Below are 13,986 nucleotides of genomic sequence, written 5' to 3' on the forward strand. Positions count from 1 at the left end.
GTCGCCAAACACACTGGCTCCAGGTCATCTATAAGTCGTTGCTGGGTAAAGCCCCGCCGTATCTCAGCTCACTGGTCACCATAGCAGCACCCACCCGTAGCACGCGCTCCAGCAGGTATATTTCACTGGACACCCCCAAAGCCAATTCCTCCTTTGGGCGCCTTTCCTTCCAGTTCTCTGCTGCTAATGACTGGAACGAATTGCAAAAATCACTGAAGCTGGAGACTCGTATCTCCCTCACTAACTTTAAGCATCAGCTGTCAGAGCAGCTTACAGTTCATAGCACTTGTAAATATCCCACCCAACTACCTCATCCCCATATTGTTATTTATTTAGCTCCTTTGCACCCCAGTATTTCTACTTGCACATTCATCTTCTGCACATCTATCGCTCGTGTTTAATTGCTAAATTGTAATTATTTCACCGCTATGGCCTATTTATTGTCCTATACGCTATTTACAGAGGGGTTATGTACAGGCCACTATGGCTTATTTATTGCCTTACCTCCCTAATCTTACTTCATTTGCACACACTGTATATAGACTTTTCTATTGTGTTATTGACTGTACATTTGTTTATTCCATGTGTAACTGTTGTTTGTGTCACAATGCTTTGCTTCATCTTGGCCAGGTCGCAGTTGTAAATGAGAACTTGTTCTCAACTGGCCTACCTGGTTAAATAAAGCTACGCTGGTTTGTCCTACACGCTGTTCAGACCATAAAGCATGTGGGACTATTCTTTAGGCATTAACTGAGGCTCCTACGTCTAACCGGTGGTGTTGTGGCATCAGTGTTGTAAATAACATCTTCACAGGAGTCATGGTTGTATGTTATCAGTTAGAGGCAATGACAGAAAAACAGCAGCGTGTGTGTGTGTGACACAAGGTGCGTCCAAAATGGCACCATATTCCCTGGAGGCTCTGGTCATAAGTAGTGCACTATATAGGGAATAGGGTGGGACGCAGCCACTATCCTCATATAACCTGGTGTATTCCTGAAGCAATGCTCTACGCACAGCTCTGTATGTCTGATATCATTATCGGGACACACATCCCTCAATCCTTTCCTGATAGGAGTCAAAGAGAGACGAGCGTCACAGAGGGAGCGATGTGAGAGTTATGTACTGTTGTGTGCCAAAGATTAAAATAATTTGGGTTGATAAGCAAATGTGAATATGGGGGATGCAAGGGGGTTGTAATCATGCCATGCGGCTGCTGGCAGATGAAAAGCAGAAGCACTAATGTCAGTCAGGAAATATGACACGTCTGAAAGGGGCAGGGCACATTAGAATGTGTGTGTAAGTAGGCTGCGTGCGTGCATTAGTGATGCATGGGTTGACTCATAACCTGCAGTCCCTGTGGTTGTATCTGCAGGCGCGTTTAGGGTCATGACATATTGTGTGGATGAAGGGCGGGTGGGTTGAATAAAGAGAAAACAATACCTTAAAAAAAAATATATATAATTCTTGTGCAATTTATATCAACAGGCTACACTGGTTCTCTTTCATTATTTTAGGCTGTCAGCCTGAGCTTTAGGGCCCAACTGTACGCGCGTCAAATCGCCTACACGCCAATCACAAAATGCTTTAGGGAACAGGCAGAGAAGGTTGGGAGTTTAATTCAGTAAGAGAAAAGCTGCGAAATGGAAAGCTGAAAATAAAGAGAAGCGAGGGACAGAAAAGTAATGTTTGGGAAAGCATTGGTGACATGGTAAGAGGATGATAGCAGTGTTCTGTGTGATGGCTCTGTACAAATTTGACAGTCACAAGACTGGGGACATCAAATAGGCCTATGGCACATCAAGGGAACTGTAGCCTATTGTTCAGATGGGTTAAATGGAAAATGAAATCTGGACACTATAACCTCTCATAGCCTTAATATTAACACCTGCAGAATTAAGTATTTCTTGCAGTAAAATGATAGACCAAATGTAGGCAACATTTTTACTCAGGAACAGGAGTGGAGAAATATTATTTCTTCCATCTAGAGAATGCAAATGCACAGTTAGATGGCACCACTACATGCGGTATATTTGTTGGAATCATAAAAGCTGATAGTATTTCAACCACATAAGATTTCAGTTCTGCTTGGGTGCATATTTTATCAGAAACATGTTGGGTCGTTTTCATAGCTTTCTATTTCCTTACAACGGGTCAAACTTTGCACAGAAAATCTTCTGTTTTGAGTTTAAAATAAAAAAAATCCCCCCACCCGGTCCCTAAACGTCTTCGCTCCGCAAAAGAAGCAGGGATGACAGAACTTTACCGATGTCAACTAGATTGAAGAATTCATTCTATCGATTTATGACAATATTATGGTGAGCAAGGATATATTTAGTCTTCTAGGGCAGTGATTCTCAACTGGTGGGTGGTTATAAGTGTCCCCAAATAAAACATCTAAAAATCTAATAGCTTATAACATTTATGGAAAAAATAAATAAAAAAATACTCCAGTCTAAATGTAAACGACCATGTAGAAAGTGTGTAGAAATAATAATGAAATTAATTTTTTTATAATTTAATCTCAGATGTTACTCTTCAATCACAGTATTTTCAATATAGAGCTATTAGCAGAACTATTGTGGTCTCAAACCTGTGAGTTTATTATCCATCATCAAGAATATGCGCAAAATGTTATTGGGTCTCTGATTTTCACCTATAGTCAGATGGGTTATTAGCAATTGCGAGCAGGGGTGAAAAAAACAGTTGACTTTCGCACTACTTGCATGTGCAGGTGTGTGTTCCTCTCACCTGGATCCCAGACATGGTAAAGGGGGTGGGGGAGGGAGGGGCAGCGGGTGAGGTGTCCTCAGGCAGGTGTCACTGATCAGCTGGTACCATCAGAGCTACAGGACAACAGAAGAGAAGATAGTCTATCACCACAATGGAACAGAATGTATGCTCAGCCTGGTAGACAACCAAATGTGGTCTGGTCAGTAAGCAAAAGAGAACCAGATTCAAAATGTTACTCTGCTTAGTTCTGTTAAACAGCTTCAATCTGCAGTTTACTGTATGTCAACTCAGTCGCTGTGAATAAGCTTCACATGCAGAGGAAAAATAGCCTACTGTCACTACCTTGTTTTTCAACCAAGGTGCATGAACACTGGCACAACCTCATCTACTGCAAAAGAATATGCTTAATGTGCTGTTATAGACTGCAATAATAGCCTATGTACTAGAATTAGTGAAATATAGGCCCCAAAAAATTAAGACTCCACTTTGCAGATAAGCATAGCTAAGCGCTAATAATTGTGCCTCTCCACGGTGACCTTCTGAGCGAGGTGAATGCATGAGAAGTGATCCTCCCAAAGGAAATGAAGCCTCCCTCTGCTTGTTGTCCACTGCTCTGATCGCTAAAGCTAAACCCACCACTTTCTCAGCTCATCTGTGTCAGGCAAAGCTCTGTGCTGTGAGAGCTGAATGATCTGTATTGGCTGGAGGTAGCCTACCCTACAGTGTTTCTACCTACAGTAGACAGGCATTTCTGAGAGGGCAGTATGTAGGCTAGGCTACAGTATGCAGGGCTGTAAGAGAGCAGTATGGTCTGTATCAGCTGCATCTAGGCTACAGTAGTGAGCAGTATGATCTGTTTTGGCTGGATCTAGGATATAGTATGCAGGCAGAACACAGCCGATGCCGGGCCTGAAGGGTGTCTTGGTGGTCTGTCCCTGAGGATGAGAAAGAGGAGGCCAGAGAAAAGAGGAGGCACACAACAAGGCCATACGGTTCATGCTGCATCAGACAAAGGCACACACGGCATGGTCAATTCACCACAGGAGGGCCAGTACAGTATCTCACAACCTCATCCACTGCCTCCCTCAACCTCATCCACTGCCTCCCTCAACCTCATCCACTGCCTCCCTCAACCTCATCCACTGCCTCCCTCAACCTCATCCACTGCCTCCCTCAACCTCATCCACTGCCTCCCTCAACCTCATCCACTGCCTCCCTCAACCTCATCCACTGCCTCTCACTTCAGACCAGCCGAGAACAGAAAGTGAGGGGGAATTGGAAGTGGCCGACTCGTATTTTCCGATGGCTTGGTGTGGTGGTGGGGGGGGTCGGAACTCCATAAATGTACTGTAGAGTTCTAGAACCATTCAATTATGCATGTCTCATTCATACAGCCACTACGGTGTATCAATGGCTCACAGCACAGCAGAGCACTGCTAGTCCTATATCCTGTGTTAAAACAGGAAGTTGGCTAATTGCAGACTGCTGCAGATCTGTATGCAAACTGACCGAGCCAAATATAGCAGCTCTGGTCTACCCAGAGGCCACCCACTTTTCTATTTGCCATTCTTAGTGTCAGTCAGTGCAAAGGGAAAGCATCACACCAAAACCTGTTGTTTCTAAAAATAAATAAGCATCTCTAATCTAGCCTACTTCCATCGTCCTCTAAGAGGGACTGAATATCCTCCTCACTTCAGTGTCAGTCAGCGTATGTGAGTGAAACAGCCATATCATCCATGGCTGCTATAGTGCTGGTGAAAGGAGATGATTCAACACAGAGCCGGTGAGGAAACACAGGCAAGGTTTCTGAACCAAGGTAGGAAGGAGGATTACGTCTGAGAAATGAGCTCAACTCCAGCAGCAGTGCTGACGTACTGAGGTCAAAGACAGATGCTTAGCACCCACTCAGCAAGTCTAGTTCACTGAGGTGCCTACACACACACACAGCCATGTGAGTGATGCTCTATACCTCCGAGCGCAATTTTCTCCTTTCCCACTCACTCATCCCTCCATTATTTCAGCTCTCGCAGGCTCCCTGCTGATATCGCTACCATGGAAACCCACAGTGATGTAACACACACTATACAACCATGATAACTACCTCTTCATATAGCAGAACACTCCTTTCTCTGCTGAGTTCAATGACAGTCATTAGGTGCTCCATTTAGGCTACGTTCACACTAGGTCTACATCAATCCATTCACACTAGGTCTACATCAATCCATTCACACTAGGTCTACATCAATCCATTCACACTAGGTCTACATCAATCCATTCACACTAGGTCTACATCAATCCATTCACACTAGGTCTACATCAATCCATTCACACTAGGTCTACATCAATCCATTCACAGAGCCAAGAAATACTGCTGAGAAAGCGACACCGTACTACAGACAACCAGAAATAAACAACATTTTACAAGCACAGTGCTCTGCTGAGCCATCTAGGTGGAAAAACTTTACGCCACTCTCCAGTAAGTGTAAAAAAAACACATTTCTGAAAGGAAAGCCATCAAACCTCTCAGTACTCTTCTCTCTAGCCAGCTAGTGTTGAATGAACACGGACATCGATAATATCCACAGCAAATCTATTATTTCTACCATGTCATGCTTATGTGTAGTCAACAAGCACTAAGCAAGTAGGTACTGTATATAGGAAACTATGCAGTATTTTGTTTTTTTACGTGTTATTTCTTACATTGGTACCCCAGGTAATCTTAGGGTTTATTACATACAGTCGGGAGGAACTACTGGATATAAGAGCAACATCAACTCACCATCATTACGACCAGGAATACGACTTTCCCGAAGCGGTTCCTCTGTTTTGCCCACCACCCAGGACAATGGATCGGATCCCAGCCGGCGAACCAAAACAACATCGCCGTAAAAGGGGCAGACGAAGCGGTCTTCTGGTCAGGCTCCGGAGACGGGCACATCTCGCACCGCTCCCGAGCATACTACTCGCCAATGTCCAGTCTCTTGACAACAAGGTTGATGAAATCCGAGCAAGGGTAGCATTCCAGAGAGACATAAGAGACTAACGTTCTTTGCTTCACGGAAACATGGCTCACTCGAGACACGCTATTGGAGTCGGTACAGCCAGCTGGTTTCTTCACGCATCGCGCCGACAGCAACACACATCTTTCTGGTAAGAAGAAGGGCGGGGGTGTATGCCTTATGATTAACGAGACGTGGTATGATCATAACATACCGGAACTCAAGTCCTTCTGTTCACCTGACTTAAAATTCCTCACAATCAAATGTCGACCGCATTATCTACCAAGAGAATTCTCCTCGATTATAATCACAGCCGCATATATTCTCCCCCAAGCAGACACATCGACAGCCCTGAACGAACTTTATTTGACTATGTAAACTGGAAACCACATATCCTGAGGCTGCATTCATTGTAGCTGGGGATTTTAACAAGGCTCATCTGAAAACAAGACTCCCTAAATTCTATCAGCATATCGATTGTGCTACCAGGGCTGGGAAAACCCTGGATCATTGTTATTCTAACTTCCGCAACGCATATAAGGCCCTCCCCCGCCCTCCTTTTGGAAAAGCTGACCATGACTCCATTTTGTTGCTCCCAGCCTACAGACAGAAACTAAAACAGGAAGCTCCCGTGCTCAGGTCTGTCCAATGCAGGTCCGACCAATCTGATTCCACGCTTCAAGATTGCTTCGATCACGTGGATTTGGATATGTTCCACACTACGTCAAACAACAACATTGACGAATACGCTGATTCGGTGAGCGAGTTCATTAGAAAGTGCATCGGCGATGTCGTACCCACAGCAACTATTAAAACATTCCCCAACCAGAAACTGTGGATTGATGGCAGCATTCGCACGAAACTGAAAGCGCGAACCACTGCCTTTAACCAGGGCAAGGTGACCGGAAACATGACCGAATACAAACAGTGTAGCTATTCCCTCCGCAAGGCAATCAAACAAGCTAAGTCCCAGTATAGAGACAAAGTAGAGTCGCAATTCAACGGCTCAGACACAAGAGGTATGTGGCAGGGTCTACAGTCAATCACGGATTACAAAAAGAAAACCAGCCCCGTCGCGGACCAGGATATCTTGCTCCCAGACAGACTAAACAACTTCTTTGCTCGCATTGAGAACAATACAGTGCCACTGACACGGCCCGCTACCAAAACCTGTGGGCTCTCCTTCACTGCAGCCGACGTGAGTAAAACATTTAAACGTGTCAACCCTCGCAAGGCTGCAGGCCCAGACGGCATCCCAAGCCATGTCCTCAGAGCATGCGCAGACCAGCTGGCTGGTGTGTTTACGGACATATTCAATCAATCCTTATCCCAGTCTGCTGTTCCCACATGCTTCAAGAGGGCCACCATTGTTCCTGTTCCCAAGAAAGCTAAGGTAACTGAGCTAAACGACTACCACCCCGTAGCACTCACTTCCGTCATCATGAAGTGCTTTGAGACTAGTCAAGGACCATATCACCTCCACCCTACCTGACACCCTAGACCCACTCCAATTTGCTTTCCGCCCCAATAGGTCCACAGATGACACAATTGCAACCACACTGCACACTGCCCTAACCCATCTGAACAAGAGGAATACCTATGTGAGAATGCTGTTCATCGACTACAGCTCAGCATTTAACACCATAGTACCCTCCAAACTCGTCATCAAGCTCGAGACCCTGGGTCTCGACCCCGCCCTGTGCATCTGGGTACTGGACTTCCTGACGGGCCGCCCCCAGGTGGTGAGGGTAGGTAACATCTCCACCCAGCTGATCCTCAACACTGGGGCCCCACAAGGGTGCGTTCTTAGCCCTCTCCTGTACTCCCTGTTCACCCACGACTGCGTGGCCATGCACGCCTCCAACTCAATCATCGAGTTTGCAGACGACACTACAGTGGTAGGCTTGATTACCAACAACGACGAGACGGCCTACAGGAAGGAGGTGAGGGCCCTCGGAGTGTGGTGTCAGGAAAATAACAAAATCAACAAAACAAAGGAGATGATCGTGGACTTCAGGAAACAGCAGAGGGAGCACCACCCTATCCACATTGACGGGACAGTAGTGGAGTAGGTAGAAAGTTAAGTTCCTCGGCGTACACATCACGGACAAACTGAAATGGTCCACCCACACAGACAGCGTGGTGAAGAAGGCGCAGCAGTGCCTCTTCAACCTCAGGAGGCTGAAGAAACTCGGCTCGTCACCAAAAGCACACAAACTTTTACAGATGCACAATCGAGAGTATCCTGTCGGGCTGTATCACCGCCTGGTACGGCAACTGCTCCGCCCACAACCTTAAGACTCTCCAGAGTGTAGTGAGGTCTGCACAACGCATCACCGGGTGCAAACTACCTGTCCTCCAGGACACCCACACCACCCGATGTCACAGGAAGGCCATAAAGATCATCAAGGACAACAACCACCCGAGCCACTGCCTGTTCACCCCGCTATCATCCAGAAGGCGAGGTCAGTACAGGTGCATCAAAGCAGGGACCGAGAGACTGAAAAACAGCTTCTATCTCAAGGCCATCAGACTGTTAAACAGCCATCACTAACATTGAGTGGCTGCTGCCAACATACTGACTCAACTCCAGCCACTTTAATAATGGAAAAATTGATGTAATAAATGTATCACTAGCCACTTTAAACAATGCCACGTCATTTAATGTTTACATACCCTACATTACTCATCTCATATGTATATACTGTACTCTATACCATCTACTGCATCTTGCCTATGCCATTCTGTACCATCACTCATTCATATATTTTTATGTACATATTCTTCATCCCTTTACACTTGTGTGTATAAGGTAGTTGTGACATTTTTAGGTTAGATTACTCGTTGGTTATTACTGCATTGTCGGAACTAGAAGCACAAGCATTTCACTACACTCGCATTAACATGTGTATGTGACAAATAACATTTGATTTGTTTGCCAGAAGAGCCTCCCCAGATGGATAGCATTGCTTTGGCTACATGTGAAGTCTTCTTCAGGTGGAGAGAGATCATTCTGCTTGTGCAGTCAGCGTGCTAATCAAATCAAATCTTATTGCTACGGATTGTTTTCCTGTGCTGGCTGAAGTCTCCATGCCTGCAGCTGGTCGGAAGTGAACAGTAATTCACACTTTCAAAAACAACCACACAATCATGATTATGCCTACAGTATGTAACAACTATGCCAGTGAGAGACAAAGAGTGTTGATATGTGCCACATCGTGAAAATTCTGAGTAGTAAGCTAATGTTTCTCAACAGCATATGCATGACAGGTTGCTCCAGGTAGAAATGGATGGTGCACAGAGGTGAGTTCACATTTCAGAACTCAACTATCTTACATGACCTGAGTGTCTGGCAGTGGTGGTCGGTACCGTTCTAGATTAGGAAGGACTATTTTTTTTACTGAGCATGGCCTTATTTCTATTAAAGCATATTGGCTGACTGTCCTTCATATTCCATATCAATGTAATATCAATAGGTTTAGGTTACTAAATGATCATCTAAATTTGCCCTTTACCCATCATGAGGTTGCTACAACGTAGCCTACAAATGAAAGTTCATAACATAGGTGCACAGGTCAAGAGACAAAATTGGAGTAATCAAGGTGAGGAGACATTGACACATTCAATACCGCCTTGAACACTCTTGCCTGCATCTAGCTGATATGGGGTGTAGTCAGTCGAAACAGTTGCAAAATGAAACAAAAACAAGTTTATTGGACAAATTCATTTAGGTCCCTCCCAATTTAATTCCGTTTGTTTCCATTTAAGAAATATTTTGCAACAGAATTGAATACACCCCTGATTACTGTCACACACAGTTCACTTTGACAGCAGCCAAATACAGCATCATTACTATGCGCGTTGTACTGTATAATTCCTCCTTTCACCTTCGCTTGTAGCCTTCAGAGCACAAAACAGCTGTTTGTGACCTGGCACAAATACTTCTCCAAGCCAAACCGTCATACCATAACAAAACTGCTACACAGCCTCATTTTTTTCATTTTTTTCAATCGGTATGCAATATTTTTTTCCATGGCAAAAAAAACTACACACTAAGCAGACCAAATTCTTTGGTCCTTTAAAAACCTGCTGTTTGTAAAATAGTGGGTTATAGGTTGGAAAATGACTTTGGATGACAATGTTTCCCTAAAGAAGTTAAATCCACTTAGTTTCCTTGCCACAATACTAATGATATCAAAACTGATATCATCCCAGCCCTAGTTGTAACCATATTAACTTTATAGTCAACCAAATAGAACTTACGTGTTAGTAATCCCACAGACCAATCACACAGTACTACAAGCAGTTACAAGGGCAGGCCCCGGTGGCAAAAAATAAAACCGAAAGCTTACCTTGGCCTCACTTGGAAGAGTTGCAGTGTTGGATAGCCTTAACCAGCTAGCGAACATAAATAGCATTCTTCTCTGTTTGAGTCTGGTTGTTGAGTAGCTTAAATTCATTAACTACTGCCCACAATTTACGCACTGTAGTGCTAGATAGCTATAGCTTATGCTTGCAGTACTAGATTCATTCTCTGATCCTTTGATTGGATGGACAAGATGTTAATTCATACTGCAAGGGGTCTGAGTGGCTGGACGACTTCCTAAAGTCATCATAATTACTGTGAAATTCTACGGAAGGGGATGAGAACCATGAGCCTACTAGTTGTTTTTTAAGTCAATGTACCCAGAGGACAGAAAATAGCTGACCTCCAGCTACACCATGGTGCTACCATAGAGGGTGCTGTTGAGGCTACTGTAGAACTTCTTGCAAAACAGTGTGTTTTAATCAATTATTTGGTGACATGTGAAAGTTGATGTTATGTTGGGAAGAGTTTCATGGTAGGCTCTGAGGTTGCAGGTGTGTGCTGGGCCTGTAGCACAGAGTTGCTATTGTAGAGTTTACTGGCAGCAAAGAAAGGTATGGGGAGAAATATGGAAATGTGACATACTAACTATGTAAATACAGAGCAACAGCTCACACTACAGTACACACACAAAGCTCAGTGGAGTGGTCCAATGTAGACGAGACAAGTGCACAACCAATGACTCAAATGTTTAGTTTCTATTGATTAGCCTAACCACAACAAAAATCACAAGATAGTTGACCTATGTTCTATGAAACATGATGTCATTGCATAGAGTATGGAAGTCACAAGTGCTATGCACACAAGTGAGATATCATTAGTCTCTTTGCACAGAGGCATAGTGTAAACAATCCTATGGTGAAAAGCACAGTAAGTCTAGTGTCATGACTTGTTTCCTCACAGCATCTACTTTCTACTAGCCTTAGCCTAACTGAGTGAGGAGAACTGAACATGGACCCTCCCCTGCAGAGTGGAAGTTTGAGGTATTGTGCTCTGTTTGGAGTGTTGGCGGTTCTAAAGTAGGGCTCAGACAGACTGTATCTGGCGGCTAAATTGCTGAAGTCAGACAAGGCCCAGCTGTCACGGTGTTGTCTGCTGCCGCTCTCCTACAGTCCCTAGCAGCAGGAACCAGGAAGTGGGCTACAATTAGTGCTAGCGCAGTGAGACACGATGTGCCCTGAGATAGAGCAGCCTGGCTCCCTGAGTCTAAAAAGCCCTTCTGTTCTTTTCATCTGTCTGCCCTAATCCTGTGTCCCGGTGCCCCAGCAGCACTGCAGAGCAGAGAGAACAGACAAATGGCACAACGTGGGCTCATGAGTCACATGGCACTTCCACGACAGGACCAGGTCAGCACCCCTACCACAGAGAAGACAGACAGGTGACTCCGAATATCTCACATGGCAATTTCTCTGGCAAAATAGTGTTTTAAATGCTGTCCCCATTACACCATTCAGTGCTGGCGAGCTTCCCTCAGGCTAGGTGTTTGTCAACATCTACATAAAAAAGGCACCACAACGGACACACTATACTAACAATTGGGTTAGTTTCCATCTAAAAATAGAATACACAAGCCTTTGATTGTGGGGAATACACAAAGCTAAAAAGTGGAACAAGTGCAACAGTGAGAAGAGAATGATTATATTTGAGTGAAGTGATCAGCCTAGATCTGGATTCCTCTGTTCAAGACCAACAGAGTCGATACGATATGTTTTGCAATTAAATAGTGCGATTTGATATCCAAACATATTGCTCACTGCTGCAGAGAAACCAGATACAACGTTTTGATCTGTCATGGAAATACAAGTGCTAAAAAGATGTTGGTTCCCCATTTTAAAATAATATGGAGAACAAGCTACAGGATTCAACACATAGTTTGAGGAGGTACAGCCGACTAGCTTTACCTAGCGAAAAAAATCAAATATATATTATATACAGTTGAAGTTAGAAGTTAACATACACTTAGGTTGGAGTCATTAAAACTCGTTTTTCAACCACTCTTTCTTGTTAACAAACTATAGTTTTGGCAAGTCGGTTTGGACATCTACTTTGTGTATGACACAAGTCATTTTTCCAACAATTGTTTACAGACAGATTATTTCACAGTATCACAATTCCAGTGGGGTCAGAAGTTTACATAAACTAAGTTGACTGTGCCTTTAAACAGCTTGGAAAATTCCAGAAAATTATGCCATGGCTTTAGAAGCTTCTGATAGGCTAATTGACATCATTTGAGTCAATTGCAGGTGTACCTGTGGATACATTTCAAGACCTACCTTCAAACTCAGTGCCTCTTTGCTTGACATCATGGTAAAACCAAAATAAATCAGCCAAGACCTCAGACAAAAAATTGTAGACCTCCACAAGGCTGGTTCATCCTTGGGAGCAATTTCCAAACAACTGAAGGTACCACGTTCATCTGTACAAACAATAATACGCAAGTATAAACACCATGGAACCACGCAGCTGTCATACCGCTCAGGAAGGAGACGCGTTCTGTCTCCTAGAGATGAACGTACTTTGGTGTGAAAGGGAATATCAATCCCAGAACAGCAGCAAAGGACCTTGTGTAGATGCTGGAGGAAGCAGGTACAAAAGTGTCTATATCCACAGTAAAACGAGTCCTATATCGACATAACCTGAAAGGCGGCTCAGCAAGGAAGAAGCCACTGCTCCAAAACCGCCATAAAAAGCCAGACTACGGTTTGCAACTGTACTTGGGGACAAAGATCGTACTTTTTGGAGAAATGTCCTCTGGTCTGATGAAACAAAAATAGAACTGTTTGGTCATAATGACCATCGTTATGTTTGGAGGAAAAAGGGGGTTGCTTGCAAGCCAAAGAACACCATCCCAACAGTGAAGCACGGGGGTGGCAGCATCATGTTGTGGGGGTGCTTTTCTGCAGGAGGGACTGGTGCACTTCACAAAATAGATGGCATCATGAGGAAAGAAAATTATGTGGATATATTGAAGCAACATCTCAAGACATCAGTCAGGAAGTTAAAGCTTGGTTGCAAATGGGTCTTCCAAATGGACAATGACCCCAAGCATACTTCCAAAGTTGTGGCAAAATGGCTTAAGGACTAAGTCAAGCTATTGGAGTGGCCATCACAAAGCCCTGACCTCAATCCTATAGAACATTTGTGGGCAGAACTGAAAAAGCATGTGTGAGCAAGGAGGCCTACAAACCTGACTCAGTTACACCAGCTCTGTCAGGAGGAATGGGCCAAAATTCACCCAACTTATTGTGGGAAGCTTGTGGAAGGCTACCCGAAACATTTGACCCAAGTTAAACAATTTAAAAGGCAATGCTACCAAATACTAATTGAGTATATGTAAACTTCTGACCCACTGGGAATGTGATGAAAGAAATAAAAGCTGAAATAAATCTATTATTTCTGACATTTCACATTCTTAAAATAAAGTGGTGATCCTAACTGACCTAAGAGAGGGAATTTTTACTAAGATAAAATGTCAGGAATTGTGAGAAACTGAGTTTAAATGTATTTGGCTAAGGTGTATGTAAACTTCGACATCAACTGTACACACACACTTGGAGTCAAACTATCAATATAATCCAACATTGTGATGTGCAACTGTATATCAATCCCCCCGTCCCTAATAAATTACCCATCCTCTTTTCCATTTGTAGAAAAACATGGTGTAGAGTGAGTGTGTCAGAAAGTCTCACATGAAAGACAGGAAGGCAGCAGTACGCACTTGAGTGTAGTACAGTATGTCATGCAGAAGACATGGAGGGTGTTGATCTGAGTGAATGTGTTGCCTATTTTGACAGCATAGTAATAGAAGGTGAAAGGCAGCAAGAATCCCATTCCCTTCAGAAGCTGCTGTTAGCAGCAGAGCCACAGCAGCTCTAGTAGCTGTGGTCTCAA

The 13,986-nt window shown here is 44.0% G+C and overlaps 1 protein-coding gene across 2 annotated transcripts in view; it reads right to left on the minus strand.

Moving 5' to 3' along the window:
- Positions 1–13,986, minus strand: part of LOC120048143 (tyrosine-protein kinase CSK) — a 45,117-nt gene that overhangs the window by 19,972 nt on the left and 11,159 nt on the right. Inside the window, exons 1-2 of one of the 2 annotated variants that reach the window (XM_038993887.1) lie at positions 5,510–5,537; positions 2,749–2,843 (exon numbers count right to left, since the gene is read on the minus strand). In XM_038993887.1, coding sequence (XP_038849815.1) covers positions 2,749–2,763 — 15 coding nt within the window. In that variant the 5' untranslated portion in view covers positions 2,764–2,843; positions 5,510–5,537. Of the gene's footprint in view, positions 1–2,748; positions 2,844–5,509; positions 5,538–13,986 lie in introns of those variants that run through there. The other variant, XM_038993877.1, reaches the window with a different exon arrangement.

Source organism: Salvelinus namaycush, chromosome 1, assembly GCF_016432855.1.
Source record: "Salvelinus namaycush isolate Seneca chromosome 1, SaNama_1.0, whole genome shotgun sequence".
Lineage (NCBI taxonomy): Eukaryota > Metazoa > Chordata > Actinopteri > Salmoniformes > Salmonidae > Salvelinus > Salvelinus namaycush.